General features: G+C 43.4%; 1 protein-coding gene across 4 annotated transcripts in view; it reads right to left on the bottom strand.

Annotated features, from left to right (window-relative positions):
* The window catches only part of VPS54 (VPS54 subunit of GARP complex), a 599,465-nt gene that overhangs the window by 242,007 nt on the left and 331,593 nt on the right, over nt 1-25,865 (bottom strand). For all 4 annotated transcript variants that reach the window (XM_086927614.1, XM_086927616.1, XM_086927615.1 and 1 more), the window contains exons 14-15: nt 14,473-14,602; nt 1,020-1,201 (exon numbers count right to left, since the gene is read on the bottom strand). In XM_086927614.1, coding sequence (XP_086783740.1) covers nt 1,020-1,201; nt 14,473-14,602 — 312 coding nt within the window. The remainder of the gene's footprint in view (nt 1-1,019; nt 1,202-14,472; nt 14,603-25,865) is intronic.

Genomic DNA, 25,865 nt, shown 5'->3' with positions numbered 1-25,865 from the left:
ATAATGTTAGGGTAGTTGCCTCAGACGGGTAGAACATATTAGGTAGAATCCTTATGCTGACTACAGCTATCCTACATATCCAGAGGATGTGTGCTTGTGCCATTTTGTGAGGTTTTGCTTTATATCTTTAGCTATTTGAAAGTAACAGAGTAAATACTTGTAACACTGTGTGACCCAACTGTATACCAAGATATGTTATTTTCATGGCATTTTAGTTTATGGAAATCATTTCTTTCAGGTTCTCATTTGACGCTGTAGCGGGTTCAACAATAAGGCTTCACATGTTGTAATGCTGATTCTACACCATGAAACCACGTGGTTGGCTCCTAGTGGCTCTTAGAGAGGAGGCATAGAATCAGTAGGATCCTCGAGGGTAACCATAAAATCTTCTGCAAACATTGTGCAATAAAATATTCTGAATCTGTGGTGAGGTGGTCCTGTTGACATGGAGGTGGGCTTTTGGGTCTTGGTCTCCCACTGTGTATATGCTTGACTTTAAAAAAGCTTTCATCACTGTACTGTACCGTATTAACATATTGGTTGTTTTCAATTTGAGTCTAGTGCTGTTCAGAAATTGGTGTGTATTGTTTTTATTTAAAATACATAAAATAAAGTACCACTTGTGAATTGCTAAATATAAAACTAATTTTTAGGGCAACTTTAAAATAAACTAGGATTAATCCAAAGTTTGACAAATCAATGTTCATTACAACAGACTCATCTTGTCTGTATGTGTTAATAAATTATGTGTAAGGCACTGCATGATGCTCCCTCTCTACCTCAGAGCATACCAGCGTGAGATACAGACAGACCGGGAGAGAGCCATAGAATTGACAGACAATGCAAACACATTTACATGTTTATATTTCTTGGCATTCACACACAGCACTTTTAATTCATAGTTTCCTAACCTAAAATAGAATAAACAGCAGATTGTCATGTCCAGTTCCTTCCAGATTATGAGATTATCCTGCTGAGGTTTCTTGAAAGAATAATAAAAAATAACGAAAATGCCGTACCTTAGTTTTGTTTTTCGCTCTTCATGGAATCGGTTGACAAATTTGTTAGCTTGACTTTGAAGAGCCCCACGCAATGACATACTTCTTCGCCCACAAACCTTCTCAGTGTCCAGCACAAAGGATTCCACTAACCGTGAAAGGGCAACAAATTCTGAAGAATTCAGCTTCTCAAGAAATCCATCCTAAATGACATATGAAATGTGCAGTTAGACTTGACATTCACTGTCAAAAAAAGGCTATTAAAAAACAACAAAGTATGAAATTACCAGGTGTTGTGAAGTAACCTACATATTGAATACTATACACCTACATTACTCATTGATTAAAACCGTCCACATATTCATCACAATTTGGTCAGGGTTGACAATACATTTTCTCTTTTCACAGTTATGCCTATTATCACTTAGTAGCAAAGCTCCAGTTTGGTTACACATTTTAAGAAGCAAACATTCATTGTGAGTAGGTGGAATTTCCTCCTTCCATCTTTTGGTGATTAAATGCTTTGAAATCAAGGCTCCTAAAAAGAACAGATTTCCCAGTCACCCTCACTTAGGTGTACTAGGAGAGAGCAGACCTAACTAAGAGTGGTGTTTTGGTTTGGAATTCCATTTTTCAATTCACCTCTTACTCCAGGAAGATGGCAATGAAATTCCAGAGGTCAGACTGTGGCATTATATCATCATATAGCTGGTGATTCCAGGTGGGACCACCGGCACTGATTTTTGGAGGAAATTCACGTATTTTTCATCAATTGACTTTGATCCAGAGCAAGAGACAGAACACTACAAAAGGCGGAAAGGAGGAGGATGAGAAAGATGAAAAAACTGTGACAAAGTAAGAAAGTAGAAATTAAGAAAGAGAACCTGTAAGAATGCGATTAAGACAGGGAGTGTCTAGTGGTGGATTAAAGATGCATGAGGTGGAAGCAAGACTATGCAGTCTTGATGTTCAGCACTCTGACCTTCAAAAGCGCCAGCTGCGGACGTCTGAGCAGACTTTGGGCCCCTACAATTATTCTTTTACAAACTAAGCACTGCATGTAACTACAGTGGTTTGGCATCTACTACAACAAAGGTTGTCATCAGGCAATCATCAATATATTTTCTTCAGAGTATAACAAAAGTGGAATGCAGAAAGCCACTGGGACTGTCAAACGTTCATACCACATAGCTGGCAGTGCATTTTTATGCATAGTTGCTGCATTTCGCCTTCTGCTCTAATCAGGTTAGCTTGACCCCATTTGTGTACATCAGCATCTCCCTCACTAGCAGGTTCTTTGGCTTTTAGCCTCGTTGCCAGTTTCCACTGGGTTATAAAATTCCTTAATATACCTACGGCCTAATTTAGATTTTGGAGGACGTCTTACTCCGTCACAACGGTGATGATATCCCATCCGCCAAAATATAATTTCCATTATATCCTATGGGATGAATATTTCTGTGATAAATGAGGCCCTTAGTCTGCCCAATAAGCTGCCTAAAAAGTTTTTTACACTGATCACCCATGGCCCAATTTGCATGTACTTATAAAAGCATCCCCGAATTGTGAGCATGCTTTATTTATCTAAGAGGGGGGTTTTACCCAATGGAATCCACATGGGACCTGGGTGCTATATGGTGTATGAAAGAAGGGTCCCTGTAGAACTGTGTATCTTTACTTGAATTTATTACAGAAATTAAATCAAAAACATATACAAACACTGTAAATTGATCACAATGAATGAACCAAATCACTTGGTAAATAACAGTGCCCCAAGAAAGGAAATTGGGAGTGGGATAGCGTGATGCTGTGAAGGAAAAGGACAGTGAAGGGATAAAGTTTGTGACAACTTATGAGTATCGAAATTAATTCGAAATGCAGTAAAGTTTCAAGGCTTCCGATCCCTGAGCCGAAATGGGGGATCATAACATATCCCGTAATGTTTAAAGCAATCTGTATTGACACAGAGGTATCCAAATTAATGCGGGCGTGTCAACTGAACAGGAGGTGAAGTAGCCGTCGACGTTTCGACCCCACGCTACAATGGTAGGCGTATTTGTTGCCTTACATCGGGGTCTTCATCAGGACAGGGTAAAAACCAGGGTGCACTACAGTATCTGAAAATGTATGAACAATATAAAGTATAAATGAGGGGGCAGACAATCAATCTCAAGTTACCGTAGTGGGCGGTAAACACGTTATTTGTTCTGTAATAAATTCATGTAAAGATACACAGTTCTACAGGGACCCTGAGTTAAGCATGCGGCTCTACCTGGCCCTCAGAAATTATTTAACCCACACTGGTGATATCTCCGGGAGTTCATTTGTCAGCTATTTCTGATATGGCTGCTGATATTGTAATATGTTCCCATCTAAGGGCGAGTTTGTCTCATTCTACTCATTCTAATATCAGGAGAAACCTTATAGTTAAGTGATACATCAGTAGGAGGATAGTGATTGCCTTGAATCAAATTTCTTCGAAAAATTTAAAATGGCATTTAATCTCAAATGGCTTAATCATTTCAGCGATAATGCTTAGATTGTTCTCAAGTGTTATGTGGCTATCAAGTGTTATGTACAGCTATATGAGCCCAGACAGGTAACATGTGACATAAGATTCAAGGCCAGACATGTTCTTACAGCTAATTGAACTGTGTTTGTTATCTCATATACATTTTGTGATGATCATGCCCAAAGTATTAAAGAACCTCCTGGTAGGTAAACAGGTGGCAGCCTGACTTTCTTTTTTTTTCTTTCTTTTTTTTTAAGACACTGGTGAAGTGCAGAAATGATTTGCTCAAATTGCCTCTGCCAGTTAGAATGCATAGTTTTAATTGACTCAGTGATATTGTCATGAAAGGGGACAAAGTTCAATTTATATAAACTAAATATCTCTTTACTGATATGGATGATGAAATATCTTATCTGTGTATCATTGAGTACACAACTGAGCTCAGATGGTATGGTAGTTGCAGCTGAGCCAAACAATCAGCTTGTGGTCGTTTCTATTGATTTATTATCCTGCAAAGTTAAAAAATTAGGAAATATGTCTCATTGCTCTCTCTGTATTATTGGGTTCACTATCTAAAAACAGAATATTATTGTCAGCATGATGTTTTATTTTGGCTTCAAAATGAAGACAGTTAGCCTAGTTGGTATCAATCCTGATCAATACTAGCTCAATAAAGAGACCAAAAATCAGGAAAGGAAGTGAACTGAGCTGCTTAGCTTGGACCCCATGGTTATTAAAATATTTTCCTCTACTTTGCCACAGATGATAGGATAGGCCCAGCCCCCCTGGTATATGGAGGCAGTCTATGTGATGAACTGTGATGAGATCCCTAAGGATGCAAATGTTTCCCATGAGGAGACCCAGATTACCAGTCTGAATTTCATCTCTGCAATTGGCATCCAAAAAAGCTGTGAATTCCTTGTTGCTACCAATCTCTAAATAACAATAACAAAATATGGTACAAAATAAGTTTGCGAGAATAATAATCTGCCCAGTATAAACTGTTTGATCGACCACTACCATACTCTGTGCCATGGAGGCCAGACTTGTGGCAAAGATTTTCATACAAATTTTGCAATCTGAGTTCAGAAGAGTGATAGGGCTCTATGAACTGCATTTAAAAGTATCTTTATCAGGTTTGAAAAACATACATAATAAACCTTCTCAGAATGATGAAAGTTAACTGTGCTGAGCACATGATGGAAGATCTTTGGCATATGTGATACTAGAGCATTTTCATTTATTTACGTTTCTCTTCTATAGTGTCGCTTCACGACGTGATATTAGGGCACTGTAAATATAACAAACTGCATATGATATAAACATGCTTACAATGAACATAAAACATAAACAGATGAAGGAAGGAACAGGAGGTGATGGGAAGCAAAGTACGCAGGGTGAGGGGTGGGAGAGGTTAGGATGGATGGTTATCAAAGCAAGCATGTATATGAGAACTAAGCTAAATATGCAGGGCTTTTAGAAGCGGAAGAGGGAAGCCATTGAGAATTTCAGTATTTAATTCCATGAAAAAGGAAGTACTAGGTTACATCATTCCATTGGTAATTGAATTAAACTTTATTCACTGCCAAAATTCTTATCAAATGGGGAAATCTAAGTCTGAATAATATTGTTGAAAAGTATTCAAAAGCAAAGTATTGTGTACGAAACTTCAGAGGGTTATGCAGCCTTAGCAAACTGTGAATTCCAAACAGCTGTGCAAAAAGGTACAACTGCTGCACTGTTAAATTCAAAGTGAAAGTTTTATGTTATGTTATGTTAATATTATTTATGCAGCACGCAGCTGCCCCAGCAAAGGGGCGTCCTGGCGCTTGAACAAGTACCAAAACATAACACACAAAAAGGGAAGAAAACAGACAGCTAAGCAAGTACAGGAAACAAGAAAGTTTTAATAGCATGAATTATCAAAAGAAATACAGTTTTGTTAAATTAAAATGTAAAGAAGATGGTCAGATGAACACAATAAGTGAATACTGTATATAAATAATTGGCATGTGAACAGAACAACTGCCTTAGTCTTACCACTTTTCCTCACCAATTAGAAATAAGGCCACAGAAGTTAATATGAATGCATACCATCCATGTTTAACTAGTTTGCATATAAAAAACCTCTGTTCCATTACAAACCACACTCTTAAATAAAAAGGGAAAACTTTACTGTGTTTCTTTAATATGTCACAGATGAGCATAGGCAGATAGCCTTAGCCCTACATCCACCTGGGCACCAGAGTTTCATAGCACACTTATCAAGAGAGCAGCTGCATGTCCTTGGCTAAATTGGAACAGTTTGGCCTTCTGACAAATGTTATTTATACAAAAGCGACTTTTTAACACAGGTATATAGACTCTAATAAGGGACGGAATGTATATTCAGCCTCCTGGCTGCCCTGTTTCACAACTCCTCTCTTGCAAGAAATGTGTTAACACAATATTAATCATATCAGGTTGGGTATCAACCAGAAACAATTCCAAATGTTCTCTTTAGAAAGGCAAATAATTTCTACTGTGAGAGACTCCTCACCATTTGAATATTCCTGAAAAGACAGACTGGATCCAGAAACTTTACAGCACTACCTCGGTGAGCTGTCCGGTGGCGCTGTGCGGCTCCACACCAACACAATTCTGCTCAGCAAATGACACACAGAGTCTATATAGGCACCCTCTGCACGCAGAACTCAGTTGCTCTCGAGGCTGTCCGTGGCCCCAGATGCAGACCCCAAGGGCAAATTGGTTGTAAATAGTGTGCAGATTCCTAGACTTGGGATCTTATTAATGTGTAGAGTCGAATCACAGAAAGGGAAGGATGGGGCGGCCGGGGAGAAATCTGCAGCTAGACAGAGTCTCTACCACAAAGAGCAATACCGAAGGTAGGTAACCTGATCCAGACCTCTATCTCAGATTCTCCATCATTTGAATAGATACCAGGACAATACCTATTCAAAAGTGAGTCTGTGTATGGACTGACACCAGAAAGCCCTGCACGATCAAGCAGGCAAAAGGCCTCTCTTTGCAAAATCTGACTGTCCTGACAATAGTGCATTCTGAACATGTGGAGGGATACTATCATAGCTAGCATATATCTAGGACAGGTACCAGCCTTGGCCATGGTAGAATGAGCATGCAGTCCTTCCGGAGGCTGCATTTTGGCCAGTGCACAGCAGATGCTAATTCAAAGCATGATCCACCAAGAGATGGTCCTCCTATGCACAACCTTGCTTTTTTTTTAGCTCCAGAGAACTCCACAAAGATATGATCGTCCACCTAGTGTTGGTACGACGAATGTAAAGGAGGAGAGCACACTTTAAGCAACTAAGAGATTGAGCCTCTCCTCCGTATTGGGGTGAGGTGGAGCATAGAATGCCAGCAGGGTGATAGTTTGATCAATGTGGAATGGCGTCCATCTTTTAGTAGAAATGATGCTCGCGTACACTGAACCAGTATGTTTGAGAAGAAGGTAGCGCATGATGGATTGACACTAAGGGCCTGAAACTCACACATGCACCATGTGCTGGTGAGGCAATGAGGTTCATCATCTTAATAGTAAGAAGCCCTTAGAGACAGGTGTAAAGCAGCTAGAACAGAGTGCCCATCAAATAAATGAGGACCAGATTATGGCCACATTGGGGGCAAAGGGAGTAGAAAGAAAGATATGTTGTAGTCCTTTCAAAACTCACCCCAAAACTGTTGATTTAAACAAAGAAGGCTAATCTGGCAACCATAAGAAAGCCTAGAGAGTCAAAATTATAACCTTTAACTGTACCCAAAACTTATGTCGGGCAAGATACAAAACAAACAGAACGTCTCATCACACATATATATATATATATATAGTAACAACGATCTCTTAACCTTCTTTGCCATAGATCATGTCCCAGTCAATCTGAGAGGGGGGGGGGACAGGATAATGAGGCTCAGAAGACTGGAGTCCACGTACATAATAGATCTGTGAACCATGTCCCCCGGAGGCCTGAACAGTAATGAGGAGTTGGCAGTATACCTAGGGTAGAGGTCTCTCCTCTCTGGGAGTATGAAATTACTTCTCTGCGTATGGAATTAACTGTTGTATATAATGTATAATGTATATAATATTGTAACTTGAAATGTAAATATGATGCCTAGAATTGCTGGATTATTGATTGTGTTGATGAAAAGAATCAGAACTGTACTCTGCTCCTCTGTTCTGGAGGAATATGAATTACTAGTTTATCGATAATTTCTGTTTGGATTTTGAATTTTTATTTCACTTTTGGGTTAGAGGACTAAGCATGGTGATGAGGGATTAGCGCTCTGGCCCATTCAGGGCAGTATTCATATTATGATGGTGCAGGTGCGCCTTATTAAATTACATCAATATATGCGAAATTGCCCATCCAGGGCTTTATATGCATTAAGGTAACATTTATTTACAGAGGAAGACGCAGTTTATATGTATATACATTTATTTTGTGACTATGTGCTGCTGAGGTATTTTAATTTTGCAGTAATATTTTGCATATGCTTTTGGTGTTGATTTTTGATGTTCAAATATAGCCCTATCATTAGAATATATGTATTGGTCCTTTGTTTGAGTCCATGCTGGTAACAAACAGGAAATGTGGACACAAGTAAAAATAAAATATAGCCGTTTCTGGCGCGCCCTCATACCATCAAGGAAGGCGACTGCCGAAACGCGTCTGGTGCGTTTGAGGGTCAAATAAAATCTACTGACTCTCCCCCGTAAGTGAAGCGAGGATAGATATTATATATATATATATGCACATGTATTGCAAAGTGCTCCGGGATCCTGCGCGTGGGCGGGACAATCCAGAGCTTATGACTATTGATGAAGATCCCCTGTAAGAGAACTAGTTATTTACCTTCAGGAACACTCTTTCTGGTGGATAATCTAGCTAATCGCAGATTACTCACCTTTAGAATATTGACAAGACTGCCTTCGGAGAGCTTTCTCAACAGTGCTCCCGCACACCGGTAGGTGGTATTGTTCGTCTAAGCAGTAACACCACACTGCCCTAGAAGTGATCGAGCGGAGTCACCTATAAGTATCTCCCCTGACAGCTCTCATCGTTTTATCCATCTTTCTATTTCCGCACCTCCAGATACAGAGCGTTAAACAAATTGTAGATGACACTGTGTCAGTCTTTAATTTGGGAACCTTTCAGATGTAAAAGAGGCATCCACAGAATGGAGGGAGGACGGAGGGCAATGAGGAATATGCAGTAAGCTACAGTATCCATCAAAAAAGTGTTATACAAGCTAAGTCATTTATACTTCTGATGGATACAACTAACAGGAGATTCCTCACCTGTAGAATACATACCGTAGCAGTACCTGCGAAATGGGGAGCGTGTGGGTAGTGGACTCAGTTAAATGCAGTGGGAATGTCATTTTGGTCTGTCAAGAAGAGTTTAGTCAATGAATGCCTGCTGCCGATGTCCCAGCCTGGCGGATATCCAGCATAGGCATCCCTTGGACCAATGCTGTTGAGGCAGCCTTTACCATATTGGAATGGGCTCTCAAACCTTCCTGGGGCTACTTCTTGTGCAGTGCTTAGCAGATTTTAATAAAGAGCACGGTTTACCTCGCCATGGTCTTCTTTCATACATTTATCCTTTTTGATACCAAAAATCCCAGAAAGAGTTGATCATCCACACATTGTTCTTTTGTCAGACCCCCCAGGACTTCGCAATATGCACACAAAAAAAAGCAAAACCGGCATTTTTGTAAAAAGCCCACCATTTTTACAAGAGTGCCTGCAAAATATGCTAAAAAACCCATAAAGACACCCTCTCTTTACTGGCTCCGTGCTGCCTCTGAGCCAGTAAAGAGAGTGTGAGCAACAGGCCATCAGGCAGAAAAGGTGTTAAATCCCTCTGTCGCCTGCCTTTGAAATGGAAAGAGCCCCCTGCTGTGTGATTAGCCTGGAGGCTGCCTGACACGTTTGTGTGTCCCCTATGGATTATGAAGGCCCTTAAAAGGCTCTCCTGCCCAGAGTCTCCACTGCACTACTGTCCCTCGACCCATTCGTCTCCTATTAACCCCAAACCTCTCCCGTCTTCTCTGTTTTTAGGTCTCGTTGAGCCAGCGCATGCGCTGCTCAGCGAGACATTTAGTAAGTGGGTTTTCTAAGTGCTACCAACAAGCTTTCGCTGGCCTCAAGCTTGCGCGCACGCGCCATCTGCCTTTCTTATCTCTTCCTCCGCATCGCTCCCCATTACTTTCACGGCTGTGCGGCCATTGCTTGTTTCCGATTGGTATCAGAGCTGGCCACTAGATGGCAGCAAACGTGCCCCTGAACACTAAAGATTTCGAAGGACGACAAGCTGGGAGCTGTTCGTAGCTTCTAGCTTTCTTTTTTGTCCTGTTGGCATTCATGTGCTGCAAGTGGCACGAACAAAAGTTCACACACCAGTTTTTTTTTTGTTTTTATATTATTTAGATGTATGTGAATACAAACAGGATGCAGCAATAAGTGCCTATCGTACGGGTGTCCTTTTCATTATTATTAGTTCTTGCCTCGTTGAGTAGATGCTGCGAGTCATTATTATGGTAGAATACATTGGATATAAATATTTAGAGCCGATCTCCCTTGTCATGGCAGAGTTTCCTCCTTTGTCTCTTCCTTCCGTTGCTAGTCGCCCCACGTGAAGCGGCTTCGTCTGCTCGTGGTGCACGTTTCCTGCTTGTTTCACTTACAGCGCGCGCTCACCACCCGCGCGCCGCTGGTCTTCAGAAGGCACAACATTAACTTGCTGAACAGAGAGAAATGCGAATAAAAAATGGAACCAAACAGCAAACCTGCGCCGTGCACATTGTTGTGCATTTAGGAAGTACACTGTTTCACTTCTATCGAGATGCTGAAGTCAGTCCCTTCCCACCCTCTCATCACTCGTTTAGCGAATGAGGGCTAATCAGCTTGTTTAGTTTACCTATGTGCTGCCAGTGATCTGATCCCCCGTAGTTGAAAGTAAGTCTCATCAGTCATCAAAGCATGTTCTGCGCCAAAGCGGTGACAGGTGTCACCTAATGAGGTTACTTACAGTGTATCCTGTACCTCGAGGTTATACCTTAACATATACATCACTTAGCAATAGAATTCAGCCAAGTGTGAAATAATGTAACATGGGATTTGTAACTGCAACTTGCCATCTTGAATTTCTTCACCATAATAGATGTGATAAAGCCTTTTGATTATATAGTGACGTGATTTCTCCCCCCTACCCCTCTGCATAGGTATGAGCATAATTGTATTTAATCACCAGAACCATGGAACCAATGGTGTACGCAGCATTATCTAAATGATTAAAAGGAACGGGCAAATGAATCTCGGGTAGTGTAATTGCCGATTCGGGTTTGTATACAGCTTTAACATCTCATTGGAGGGCCTGAAAGTAACACAGAGTTATGAAGCCAAGTACGAGTCAAATGTGGCTATCTACAAAGCATCCTCCTTGTCCCTGTTTTCTAACTATGGATGTTGGTGGTTTGAAATGGATCAGTCGGAGCATTACAGGCACAGATCACACACGCTAAAGTAACTTGAGGCCCTACTCCTCAACAAAAGCCGGTCTGTTGGACCTGACTGGCTGTTTTTGACTGGAAGCCACTCCTTCAGGAAAAGGCAGTTATTTTGAACTTACAGGTATGTTGAATGAATGGGTTTTTGGAAAATGGCATCACTTCAGATTCATTTGATTTGGTTATTCTCATTCCCTTTTTAATTGGCACAGGATTTTATGAAAACGTAACCATCCCTTGGCTGACATTTAAAGCAGCAACTGATTTATCTAGATTATGTAGACATTTGTGGAGAATTTTGACAGACTGGGAAAAAACTGTCAACTTGTATGATCTTCTGTTTTCCCAAATAAATAAATAAAAATATATTGATGTATTCTAGATTTATGTAGCACAAACCTGTATCTTTAGTCATCTTAAAAGTTCAGGATATCCCTAACTGCAACTATGTCACACATCTGATTTTCAGATGACTTAATATCGGTATAGCGTTGGGCAGCATGCATATCTCGCTCTTATTTCAGTGAACTTATCCACGACTTATACAAGATACTTTGTGAAGTTCAGCTCGGCTGTTCTACATGTGATCAATTCTAGCGCCACCAGCGATTTACCTAATGCGTAAGTAAGCACCATGTTTACTAAAATGGTAATCATATCTCTGTATAAAGCAGGGAGAAAGAGGCTTTACTAAATCAAGTGTCCTCATTCGCCACGAATCTCAGATAGTTGGCTTCTCTTTTCAGCAAATTTTATTCATAAGTGGGTTGTAACTTACTTTTAACTGCTTGCAGGACTCTCTCTTTTCCCTTACCTTTCTAGTGTCCCACCATCTTTGAACCCCCAATACACCAACTTGCTCCGTTTCTCCTCACATTTAAAAAGTAATTAATTCAAATGCCTGCCCCTCTAAAAACCGAAGGGCACTGAAAGAGTCTGTAAATGTCATGCTTTGCTGCGATGAAGTAAAATATAAGTAATTAAATGTGAGAAAATACAAATGTGCAACTTCAGCTATTTTTTGACACTAGAAATGCTCATGCCTTATTCACTCTTCTGCTCTGAAAAGCTAGTTAGTTTACTTGTATGAATGGTTACTTCAGGGCAGGCTGTTCTTGTTTCATCCTGAATAGTGTCATGGAAGCCATTCGGTGTTCCAGCCTCATCTGGTTCTGCAGCAGCCCCTCCTGTTGTCGTGTTAAATTTCTTCCCGCCCCCCTTCCTGTTATCCATGCTGACTATAAGCGCGACCCCCTATCATTATCTCCTGCCCCCTCCCGTTGTCCATGCAGTCTTTACTCCCCCCCCACCTCCCGTGTACTGATGTCTGTACAAGACACTCTAAAGGATGACCACCCCTGTACATTGTTTAAAATCTACTTGCTGAAAAGTATAAAGGCCTATTTAAGACGTGCTCACTTTCTTAAACAGACTGAACTGAGGGCACGAAACCGTTACTTTATTCACAAAACATTTTTCCCCACTTCTAGTGATATAATTTTGTGCACACAAGAGTACTTCACTATCCGCCTGCCAAGCTGAAGGGGGGGGGGGGGGGGTGGGAGGAGATCTCTTATCCCGCTACTGCAGGCCTTCTTCCTTGCCATACTTTAATAAATTAAGGTTTATTGTCTCTATAATGTGCTGCACGGCTAAACACTTATGCGGTCCAAAAGGCGAGACCTATTGGCTATGCCAGTGCTTCTTTAATATACCTTCAACCTTCTCTACCACCACTCTATCGCCTGCCCCCACCCATCCCCAGCCCTGCCTGCCCTGCATGCACAGGTTGCCTGATGCCAAAAACAGCAGGTTTCATATATTAATCTACTCTTTGGCTTCAGATACTCTCTAGTTCCAGGCGCTGTGCTGCTGGAGACTCAGCAACGTTACAGACTGTGACATAGCATAGTCTCCAGCAGTGACAGAGCAAAGGCTTTCAGTATTTTTAAAGCAGGCATATTTTTGCCCAAAAATACAGCGAGTTTTGAGGTTTTGCGCCGCAAATGTAGCTTTTTTTGGCTGCAAAATTTGCCACCCAAATCAGCAAAATCCTGGGCGGGGGTGGGGGGGGGGTCTGCTTTGTGTAGTGGATGTAAAAGCTCTATGCCCTCTTAGGGTCTATACCATGAATTCTCTCTTTCCCTTTTGAGTGGTGAGGTGGGACAAAAACAGCTTGCAGTGATAGAATAGCCAAAGTGGAAGGGAGTGACTATCTTTGGTAGGAGTGCTGTCCAGGTAATCAGCACAAATTTATCTGAAAGAAGGCGATGTAGGGCCATTTTACCAATAAGGCCTGCATAGCTCTCTCACTCAACACACTAGGCAATAGCAATAGGAAAGACTATCTTCAATTTTAAGTGCCTTATGGAGCAGGTATGTAAAAGCTCAAAGTGGAAGCACATAAGAAATGTCAAGACCATGTTTCAGTTCTACTGATGCATTGGAGGCGAAAACGTGGGTCCAACCTTTAATAAAACGCATCACAACCGGTGACTTAAATAAGGACGGTTAGTTCAGTAAACACAAGAAGAATGAGAGGTCCAACGCATAACACTTCACTGTACCAACCACACAACCCTGCTCGGCCAACGATAACACCAACAAAAAGCATCTCATGGATTCTGGGCTGGAAGAATTCGGATTTTCAGGTATCAAACTAGGCAACAAATTTCTCCCAGCACTGCAGAGATGGACTGTCATCCTTGAGGCCAGATGCCCATCCACAACCAATTGGGTCGGCAAATCAAATGCATTCAGGTGAGGTCATTGAATCTCCACACATGGAGTGTACTTTCGAGGTTGTGTTTTTTTATGTAGGACCTTGCCTCATTCCTGAAAGAGAAAGTCCTTCTGAAATGGTAGTAGGATCAGAGGACAAATGCTCAGGGGCTCTGGGCGCCACACTCTCTTTGCCCAGTCTGGGCAGGAGAATGATTTGTTACTGGTCGGTCTTAATCTTCTTCAGAGCTCGAAGCAGGAAAGAGAACAAGGGAATGCATACAGGAGCACCTTGATTGCCTTGGCCGAAACTCCAGGGTGCAAAAATTAATGACGCTGCACAGTCTTGATGGTGGAAAACATCCGTAGCCATGGCGTTTCCCATTCCTCGAAGATGCCCTGCATCATATCTGGATGGAGACGCCACTCATGATCTGCCAGTAGACGCCTGCTTAGCTAATTTGCTATGGCTTTCAATTGCCTCACCAGGAGTTTGGCTGCCAGAAAGATGCTCAATGGCACCCTTGGAGAGGAAAAGAATGATCTAGTTATACTGAAGTGTTCTATTATATATGAAAAAACGTGACATATACAAAGTGTGGGTATAAGGAGTTTAAGTTATTATGGATTACCAATTTTGTATTACTTGCAAAAATACAAAATATATATCTGGGAGTGCAAAACTATTTGGTTAGCATATCAACTTACTTTTGCCCTTGCCATGAGAAATTTGACACACCGATCATGGCAGATATCGGAGGCGCTGTAAAGTAGCTCTTGGATGTTATTTGCGAGTTTTCCAAGCTCCAAATCAGTTACCTTGATGTCATCACTGATTCTGAAAACGAAAACTGATATGTTTTTATTATTTTATTAGGCAAGTCCTCATACATTTGAAGTGTGATTCTTTCCAACATTACCTTTTTATGAAAATACACTTTTCTGATGGATAGGAATACACCTTACCTCCAATTGGCCACAATACTAAAGGTGCAGACTCAGAGAAGAAATTGTGTAAAACAACCTTAACTACTGTATTAAAAACATTATCTACCTCTATAAAATTTCTTGCACATTTTCAGTTCCTCCGTCACTCAGTTTATCCCTTCTAACTTTTGCCAGTTTTATTCCAACAGAATGTTAAAACATTCTATCAAAACCAGTCCACCTTTCTCTAACTATTTTACCTTTACAATCTTTGTATCCCGTCTATATCAATAATTATTTAACATTGTTTTAAGCTCTTCGTCTGTAACAACGGGACTATCTACTCTCTTATTTATGCAGTACACAAAAATCTTAAATATAAAAAATGTATTAGGACTCGATACATGGCTTAAACAAAACCATTCTCTAGTGGGTCCCTTCTCTATGGCACTCTTTACCTGAGGAACTGAGAACAAATTAAAATGTACTTCAGATTGGGCAGTGTTACAAAGTTGATGCCCTAGTCGCTCCATGAAATATCACTAAAGGTGGGTTTAACAAGGGTGATGGGTTGCCCTATAATAATTAAGTTACAACTTGCCATGAGCTAGTGTTGATGAGTTACAAGAAGTAAGATAGGAGAGTTGAGTGTGGAGTATGAGATGCCCTTCTGATATAGTTTTAACCAGGTTTAGAAGATGCCCCTGTAGATCTGTTAGAGTTATCCTCTTTGTTGAGCATTAGCTTTTGAGAGGCCCCTTGCTGATATCTCTGCAAGATACCCCTGTTGTGAACAGAGGTGCAGTTTGTAAATTAACAGGTACTCATTTTGTTTCATAGAAGTGTCACTTATTTTCATGTTTTATAGTAAGTTCTGTTAGATCATCCTGACTTCCTCCATCTAATGTTTCTGTGTCTTACGTGATGAAGGGTACTTGATGTGTTGAAAACTATAAAGTATATCTGTGATAGTAGGTGGGATGTTCCTTTTGTGCTTGCAATGTCGTGGATAGGGTTCACTGTCATTGTGAATGCCTGGTGCACAGGGGAGACAAGTTGTAAATTATGTTTTATTTTACTTTCTACTGCTTCCAAGTTAGAATATTGAGGGAGATATTTTATAATCCTGTGTTCATGTCAGGAGGACTACCATGACATTAAAAGCAAGTTTCCAATCTATGACCTAATAGGAGCTAAGCTGTAAAGACAGAAGCTCCTGGGTGAAGATGTCTTCTTCGGGTGAGTCATGCTTTGCAGATTTGCCTGGCAATACCTTTACAACCCGGGCATTACAGCGCAAGTCATTACAATGACTTGCGCTGGATGGCGCTCTAAGCTAAGGAATAGTATGATTTACTATTCCAACACCTTCCCTACTGTAACGTAGGCTGGAGTTGGAATAGTAAATCATACTATTCCTAAGTCCAGCGCCCTCCAGCGCAAGTCGTTGTTACGACTTGTGTTGTAATGCCTGCGTTGTAAAAGTATTGCAGTGTGAAAACCGCTATGTAACATCGTATATTCCTACAGACCTCCAATTGGACAGATAATGGTGTATCCTGACTCCCATTGGGTGCCCATGATAGTAAGAGGGTAGATCATTAGGGTTTGGAGGCTGCCGGAGGGTGGTGGACTGCCTGACCCACGGAATCTGTGGGTACTCAATCAATCAATCAATCAATCATAGCATTTATATAGCGCGCTACTCACTCGGGCGGGTCTCAAGGCGCTGGGGGAGGAGGGTCCGTTTGTTGCTCGAAAAGCCAGGTCTTGAGCTGCTTCCTGAAGGCGAGGTGGTCCTGGGTTTGCCGAAGGTGGGTGGGGAGGGAGTTCCATGACTTGGCTGCCAGGTAGGAGAAGGATCTTCCTCCGGCGGTGGCTCTGCAGATGCGTGGAACGGTGGCGGTGGCGAGGTTGATTGATCGCAGCTGGTGGTTGGGCGTGTAGAAGGTCAGTAGGTTGCTGAGGTACTTGGGCCCCAGGTTGTGGAGGGCTTTGTGTGCATGGGTGAGGAGTCTGAACGTGATCCTCTTGCTGACGGGGAGCCAGTGTAGGCCTTTCAGGTGGCCGGAGATGCGGCTGTGTCGGGGGATGTCCAGGACAAGTCGTGCGAAGGCGTTCTGGATGCGTTGGAGCCTTTTCTGGAGTTTGGCTGTGGTTCCGGCGTAGAGGTTGTTTCCGTATTCCAGGCGGCTGGTGACGAGTGCCTGGGTGACCGTCTTCCTGGTTTCGGTGGGGATCCATCAGAAGGTCTTGCGGAGAATGCGCAGGGTGTTGAAGCATGATGAGGACACGGCGTTGACTTGTCTGGTCATGGAGAGGGAGGAGTCCAGGATGAAGCCCAGGTTGCGTGCGTGATCCGTTGGCTTGGGAGTGGTGCCCAGGGCAGGGGGCCACCAGGAGTCATCCCAGGCGGAGGGCAATGATCCCAGGATGATGACTTCCGTCTTGTCTGAATTCAGTTTCAGGCGGCTGTTCTTCATCCATTCGGCGACATCTTTCATCCCTTCGTGTAGGTTGGTTCTGGCGGTGGCGGGGTAGTTGGTGAGGGAGAGGATCAGCTGGGTGTCGTCGGCATAGGAGATGATGTTGAGGTTGTGTTGGCGTGCGATGGCTGCGAGGGGGCGTCCTCGGCCATGCAGAGGCTGGGAAGCTAGCACGCTGCAGTTGCTGGAAGGGTATAGACGTGGCTGAAAGCCCCTTCAGTGGCCACGAAAGGCGAACTGGGGATGCCAAGGGCACATGGAAACCTGGCCAAAGCCCTCTTAAAGCGCTCCAGCGCTGAATCTGCCTAATCTCCAAAGAGACAGGAGACATCAAAGGGCATTTCCATAAGTGATGCCAAGACATCCCCTTAAAAGCTGGTTGTTCTCAGCCAGGCCTGGCCCCATAAGGCCACACTTGAGGAAACCACTCTGCCCAGAGTGTCAGTGGTATCCAGTCCCCATCCGATTGAGAACTTAGCTGCATCTCTAAAGTCAGCAACAGCCTGGGAAAGTATGGCCTGGGCTTCCGCAGGAACCACGGATAGCATCTGTGCAACCAAATCCTGTAGAGTACGGGAGTAATGGCCCAAAAGTTATGCTTTGTTCAAGGACTGGAGTGCCAAGATGGAAGAAAATATCTTCTTGTCTAAGGTGTCCAGCCTCGTGGATTCCATATCCGGTGAAGCGGTAGGGAAATCAGCAGGATTAACATGGGAGGTAGAGGCTTGGATCACCAAGCTCTCCGGGGTAGGGTAATGGCTGAGGAAACTGGGGTGCCCCGGGATGGGGCAGTGGTGGCAGGCAATCGTCCTGTTCCCAGGATACCCTGTGCTGGGCTTGGATCAAGTCCCAAGCAAGGAGTCGCCAAGGGCTTCATTACATGGGAGAAGCCGTTCTGAGGGGGTCATTCCCGTCTGAAGCACCTCTGTCAAGACGTTTGTCTTGACTGCCACTGATGGTAGGCTAAGGTCCAAGACCTCAGACGCCCTCCTCACCACCATTGCAAAATACACTCCCTCCTCTGTAGCCACGGTAGTGGAAGAAAGCATGCCAATATCTAGAAAAGTGTCCTGTCCACTGGCCTCTGACAAGTTAACATGCCAGTCTATGTTGGTATCTAAGGGCTGATATTCTTCAGTGTCCAGTGACCCCTCCCTCCAGAGTCCTAGCCCATTGGAATAGGGCTCATGCTCTGGCCTGAGTCAGCGCCGGACGAGGCCCTTCTGGCTCCATTTCAGAGTTGGTGATAAGAATGGGGACTGCGCCACCTGGTCAGAGCCAAGAGCGTCGGCATTGATTCCGGTGTCTGGGAAGGTCGAGGTGGAACAACCGGCGCTGGCCCAGATCCAGCCATGGAACCAAGGGGCCCAACTGACACCAGGGCCGGATCCTCCGGCTTGAAACCATTAGGGGCCCCTCCCGAATCTGCAGGGCTCAAAGGCGCGCTAGCAGGATAGGGCTGGTTAAATTGGAGGCGTATGGCCTAATAAAACTGCTGGAGTTGAGCGGAGGTCACTTTGGCTCTCAGAAACTCAGGGAAGCCTGGAGCCAGACCAGGAACTAACTCCACAGCGGAGCCAGGCCTAGAATGACGATGCTCCCTCATCTCATTGGCAGAGGATGAACGAGGTGCAGTCGAAGAACTCTTCAACTACTTACTCTTTTTGTCTTGTGGTGTCTAGTGATCCGATGACTGAGTGCGACGAAGCTCATGGGCCTCCGTGACCGATTACCATGACGTTCCTCTCAACTGGGATTGAGACTGTCACGGCATTGCATGTCGAGCTACCACAAGCTTGAGGGATTAATTGGCCGACAGTCAACCCAGGTCTTCAAGCCATGGTCGTGCTTGAGGCAGGGTCAGTCACTGGCATCAATCGGTGACAGGTGCCGCAGGGCTTGAAGCCAGACTTCCTAGATGACATGCCTGTCTCACCAGGAGAAAAACATCTCAACAGACTTCAACAAAAGTCGAAAAAAGTTAGTCAAATAGTGACTAGGAGTATCACTCTCCAGATCTGAGCTAACTGTCACGGAAAGAAAATAACTGACATCAGTGCAATGGGGTGGCGTCTATGTAGGAACCATGCAGGTCACTTCCTGTGCGTTTGCTGCCACACAGAGCTGAACAATGCCACCTACAGGCAAGCAGGGGTATTGCTCACAAAAAATTAAGGAATATGCGGCTAGAAGTCTCTATCAGATTTAAAAATATACAGGACGGAGAGAGTGTTCCGAGAGCAGAATGTCATTTATATGTAAAGATTATTTTTGAATGCATGGGTTTAGAAGGATTCCTAGAAGAAACAAAGATTTCTTCTTTCCAGGTACTTGGTGGAAAGAAGTGGCAAGGGACTTTTTTCATGGTTTTTTTAATTCTTGGCTTTTACAAATTCTAGCAAAGGTTGGGATTTTCAGGTAGGAAGGTGGGTCTTGGCGACTATGCATATAAAGCAGCAAAATCTAAAGATGATTCTTGACTCCAGAGGAAGCTAGCAGAAGGTCGTCAGAATAGGGGTGATAGGTTGCAGTGTACATCGTTCACATGCTAAGCGTGTAAAAGTAAACAAGACCCAGCAGCCTGTGGAACCAATATTCTTAATGATGGACAAATAATAGATATTGTCCCGAGTTGTCTCTCACCTTCAAAAACCCAGCAGGCCACCATCCCTGGGAGGGCTGGCATTCCAAATGGCTGGCAAATTGTGAGAAGCTCATTAATATTAATGAGCATCGCAATTTGCGACCCCATTGGGAATGGCAAACAATGTTAAACACACTGTTGTACATTTCATTTAGCGCCTCGCAATTTGCGATTCGCAATGTGTCACAAATTGTGAGGCGCCAAATGTAATGGTCGTACATCTGGCCCTTAGTTCTGAGACCATTTTTGGCAGCATGCTCATTTGTGACTTTGCCTTACTGTATTTAAAATGTCCTATCTATGTAAGGCCTATCCAATTCGGACTAGATCAATTCAGGGTTATTGTTACACCAGTTATATTGATATAAATGGTAAGCAGCCTGCATTATAATACGCAGACCATGAACTCTGACATTTGTAAACCATAAAAATGAAATCCCTTTCCTAGAGAAATTATTTGTAATCTTCCATGTAACTCTTCATTATCTACAATGCTAGTAACTCAGTTGGGCTGGTTCTTTTTTGGCTCATTTTCATCCATTCAGTGTCTCTTAATCACATTCAATCTTGTCCATGTTCCTGTCCGGCCTTTACTCTATCCAACCTCTGTGCAGTCTGGTAAGACGATCATCTGAGATATGTCACCAAGTTGTTAATGATTTTTAGAATTCTTCTTCCTGTGAATACTAGTTCATGCATTGTGCTGATCCGATCGTCAAAGGTTTTCACACCATCCATACCAAATGAAGAGATTATTGCACAAAACAGGTGATGGGTACTCTGTAAAAGCAGATATTCTTCTTTCTCAATGGAAAAAGCAGGTATTGGGTCAATTTCGGCAAGATTCAGTGGTAATTTACTACAGCTCAACAGAAATGACTGGCGACTACTCAGCCCCAAAAGTGTCTTCTTTACCCTAGTAGAAACTGAGTGGTCTTTGCATGAACTGATTACTCAATGTCAACAACTGCAGAAGAAAATCTTTAATTCTGTTTGACGCACCAACTCATACCAACAGACTAAAAAGGTTTTTGACAGAACTCAAGACAAAAGCTATGCAGAAGAAACACGAGCATAAATCAAAAACTCAAGATGCAGAATTTTCATATCCTTCCTTTGGGCATTTTATTACAAGGAGGTAATTCTGCATTATGCTTTAAATACACCGCTGAAGATGTGTACCCTTCCATTCATTTCTGTTAGCCTCTCTAATTTGTTTAAATGATTCTTTGTAACGAATTATCAAGGGTTCTCAATCATGTAAAAACAGAACCGTAAAAACAGAAAGACAAATCTCTAACATACAGTAAAAAAAAAAAAACAGGAAAAAGGAGTAACAGAACAATCTTTTTACATTAGAAAGAGAAAAAATGAAAGCCATGGGTTTGTTTTAACAAGCCCTAGCAAAGCAAATAGGTCACGCCTATGATTGCCTTTGCCAATATGTTTTAGCCATGTTAAACACCAGCGTGTCTGCAGTTCAGCATGGCTAAAAGTTAGGGGGTAAAAGAGGTAGGAGTTTCGTAAAGTGAGTAGAGTGTATTGTAATGGAGTGGCCCAGAGAGTAGTGGAATGGTGCGCATTGCCGTAGAAATTAGTGGAGTGTCATGGAGTGGCGTAGAGCAGAGTGGTGTATAATGTAATGGAGAGGGAGTAGAATGTCACAGTGGAAGAGCATAGACGTCACTGGCCTAGAGTGTCATGGCGAGACATAGAGTGACGTAGAGCGATTTAAAATACAACAGAGTAGAGTGGCGTAGAGGGTGTTGCGTAGAGTGTTATACAGTACGAGTCGTGCAGAGCGGAGTATATTCATGTATAGTGGAGTGGCATATAATTGAGTAGTGTAGGAGAGTGGAATGGCAGAGGGGGAGTAGAGTGTTGTAGAGTGGAGAGCCGTAGAATGGAATAGAACAGTGGAGAAGAGTGGAGTAGTGTGTTGTAGAATAGAGTGGAGTACTGTGGCATAAGCGTGGAAGGGTATACTCAGATGAGAGTCCCTTGCTCATTGCACCATCAGGATTCAGGGAAGCTGGGCCGACGAAGGCTGAAATGCCAGAAACCGGTCCCCGGAAGCTTGTTTCCTTCCCAGTGTAAGAATTGGCTTGGTAGTTTGGTTTGCCCTGTTCCCATCATGCACTGGGACAGGAACAGACTAATTTGCATATAGCCAGGTTCTGAGCTGGGATGGTGCAGTGAGCTAAAAAACGGTGTTGGATCTAGCCCTGATCTCTTGACTGGGTGAGAGTATTCTGCTTAATTCAGAAACTCTGTCCATCACCACCCCTTGTTGTTAAATATGGAGTGGCGTTTGAGCAGAGTGGTTTATAATGTAATGGAGAGGGAGTAGAATGTCACAGTGGAAGAGCATAGACGTCACTGGCCTAGAGTGTCATGGAGAGACTTAGAGTGACGTAGAGCGATTTAAAATACAACAGAGTAGAGTGGCGTAGAGGGTGTTGCGTAGAGTGTTATACAGTACGAGTTGTGCAGAGCAGAGTATATTGATGTAGAGTGGAGTGGCATATAATTGAGTAGTGTAGGAGAGTGGAATGGCAGAGGGGGAGTAGAGTGTTGTAGAGTGGAGAGCCGTAGAATGGAATAGAACAGTGGAGAAGAGTGGAGTAGTGTGTTGTAGAATAGAGTGGAGTACTGTGGCATGGAGTGGCATAGAGGAAACTGTATAGAGTGGAGTAGAGTGTTGTAGAGTGGAGTAGAGTTTAGTAGAGTAGAGCGCAATAGAGTGTCGTGAAGTGGAGTGCCGTAGGGTGGAGTAGAGTGGCCAAGAGTGAAGTGGGGAATGTACCGAGGTGCACAGTAGATTGGCGTAGAGTGCATTGGTTTTGAGTAAAGTGGTGTAGACTTCATTGATGTAGAGTGCAGTGACGTGGGGCAGAGTAGATTGCAGTAGTATAGAGTTCAATCGAGTGGAGTGGCACATAGTGGAGTAGAGTGGCATAGAGTACAGTAGTGTAAAGTGCAGTGGCATAGAGTAGTTTCAGAGTAGAGTGAAGTGCTGTGGAGTGGTGCAGGGCGGAGTGGAATGGTGCAGGGTAGACTACAGGTGTGTAGAGTAGCGAAGAGTACAGTGGTGTGGAGTACAGTGGTGTGGAGTACAGTGGTGTGGAGTACAGTGGTGTGGAGTGCAGTGGTATGGAGTGCAGGGGTGTGGAGTGCAGGGGTGTGGAGTGCAGGGGTGTGGAGTGCAGGGGTGTGGAGTGCAGGGGTGTGGAGTGCAGGGGTGTGGAGTGCAGGGGTGTGGAGTGCAGTGGTGTGGAGTGCAGTGGTGTGGAGTGCAGTGGTGCAGATTAGAGTGGAGTGATGTAGAGTGTAGTGAGAGTTGAGTGGTGCAGAGTAGAGTGCAGTGGCATAGGGTGCAGTAGTGCAGAATAGAGTGACATTGCGTTCAGTGGCAGAGAGTGCAGTCTTGAAGAGTAGAGTGTTGTTAGGTGCATTAGTGCAGAGTATAGGGGTGCAGAGTAGAATGCTGTAGAGTCCAGTGATGTAGAGTGCAAAGGTGTAGAGTGACATGGCGTGCAGCGGTGTAGGGTGCAGTGGTGTTGAGAAAAGTGGTGTAGAGTGCATTGGCACCAAACTCAATGGGACGGAGTAGAGTGGTGCAAAGTCGAGTGGAGTGGCATAAAGTGCAGGGGCATAGAGTGGAGTGGCATACAGTGGAGTAGATTGGTGTAGAGTTTAGTAGCATAGAGTGCAGTGGCATGAAATGGTGCAGGGTAGAGTGCTGGGGCATAGAACAGTGGAGTAGAGTACAGTGGCAATGAGTGAAGTGTTGCAGAGATAGGGTGGTGCAGGGTTGAGTTGTTCAGGGTACAGTCAAGTGGACTGGTGTAGAGTGTTGTGGTGTACAGAGTGCAGTGTCAGAGTGGTGGTCCACAATAGATTACAGTGGCGCAGAGTTGATTGACATAGAGCAGGTGTCTCCAAAGTCAGTCCATGCCCGATTTTTAAGATAACTACATTTATCTAAATGGGGATCAGCTAAAGATCGGGTATGGATCCGGTCCTCCAGGATCGACTTTGGAAAACCCTGGCATAGAGTGTAGTTGGCACAGAGTGTATTGGCATAGAGTGCAGTAGAGTGGTGCAGAGTGGTGCAGAGTTGAGTGCAGAGTTGAGTGCAGTGGCAGAAAGTGCAGTGGCTCAGAGTGGGGCAGATTATGTTAAATTATGTTATTTTAATTTATTCAGCGCACAGATACTCGGAAGTGTCCCGGCGCTAGCAGCAAAAAGAAGCAGGAGCAGCTCAGGTACTAGATTTAAAACAGAAGAGTTTTAAGGGCTTTCCTGAACAGAAAAGAATCAGAAGTGGCTCTTAAGGCCAAGGGCAACTAATTCCAGGCCAAACAGGCCTTGCGTGCAAAGGAATTCCCACCCAATCGCTGGCGCTTAAACTTCGGCGTCTGCATTAGCAGCAACGAAGAAGAACGCAGCTGTCTCACTGGGGTGTAAAAGGCGAATCTCTTCTGTAAATAACTAGGACCAAGACCGTGAAGGGCCCGTTGCACAATGGAGAGCATTTTGAATTTCAGACGAATTTCCACCGGGATCCAATGCAATGACCGTAGAAGAGCCCAGGCACTGTGCCTGGAAGACAGCCCGCCTAGTAGTCTGGCGGCCGAATTTTGGACCACCTGCAATTTCTTCACAAGATAGCCTGGGCTGCCGACCAGGAGGGCGTTGGCATAATCCAAGCGAGAGAGAATCAGTGCACGGACAACCGTCTCTCTAGCTGAATTCGACAGGAAGGGCAGAAACTTTCTCAGACTTTTCTGACTAGAGTGACGTACAGTTGAGTGGCAGAGAGTACAGTGTTGCAGAGTAGAATGTCGTAGAGTGCACTAGTGTAGAGTAGTGTGGATTAGAGTGTTGCAGAGTAGAATATAGTGGCACAGAGCAGTAGAGTGGCGTAGAGTGGTGCAGAGTAGAGTGCAGTGGTGCAGAGTAGAGCGGAGTAGATTGCAGTGGTGAAGAGTGCAGTGGTGCATTGTAGAGTAGTGTGGCGTAGAGTGCAATTGCATAAAGTAGAGTGCTGTAAAGTAGAGGCCGGGAGTGGTGCCAATACTAGCTCAGTGACGGAGTGTGCAATGGCATAGTACGGAGTAGTGCAGAGTAGAGTGGAGTCGGGCAAAGTGGAGTATGTATGGTGTGATCGGGTACTGTCATTACAAACAAAGCATCTTCAAATTAAAATGGCCATTTATATTTGTACAGACATACAGTTTTAATAATGAAAGTATACAGCACACAAACGATAATGTGGGGAAATGTTATCACCTAGTGTATTGATTTGGTTTTTTTGTATTAAAATATTTGTCCCCACGCTTTAGAATGACCAGAAAATGTGCTTCATTTGTGATGTCCTAATTAAGATATATTCTGAAATATCTGTACAGTTCATTTACAGACATATAAATGTTGTTGTGTGCTAGAAAACAAAATACAGCCGTCCGACCAGCACACCCTCAAGTACCCAGAATGATTATCACATAAATTCTCTCACTTTGAAGTCCGAGAAAGAAAAGTAAACACCAAGCTACCTGGAAGACAAATCCTGTCATTTGATCTCTGTCTTTGACTGCACAGCAAATGTGACAAGATAACAAGATTTAAAGGCTTGTTTACAGAAATACAATACTAGTGTAAGAATACAGTAAATAAGGTTTGGGCAAGGGAAGGGCAGACTCAAGCTGGACAGCCTATAACAAATAAAAACGGCAAATAGAAATCAAGCCAATGTGAGTGACAAACCACAAAACCAATGGTAAGCAAAGGGTGGGAAGGCATTCCCAAGGAAGCTTTCCGAATATCCCCAAGATGTTGTTAGCAAACCAGACAGCTGTATTGTCTGGTAGGCTTTAACCTTTAAAAGGAGAGGAATGGTGTTCTGGGGAGGGTGAGGAAATTAGAAAGACATACTATTGTCCACAAAATGTACACCCAGCAGAAGCAATCCATCTCCTAGTCATCTGCTTTCCCTCCATCCAAGGTTTAGGAAGGAGTGCATTAGCTATACTATCATGCAC

Source organism: Lissotriton vulgaris, chromosome 6, assembly GCF_964263255.1.
Source record: "Lissotriton vulgaris chromosome 6, aLisVul1.2, whole genome shotgun sequence".
Lineage (NCBI taxonomy): Eukaryota > Metazoa > Chordata > Amphibia > Caudata > Salamandridae > Lissotriton > Lissotriton vulgaris.
This window is presented reverse-complemented; position numbering and strand designations above follow the sequence as displayed.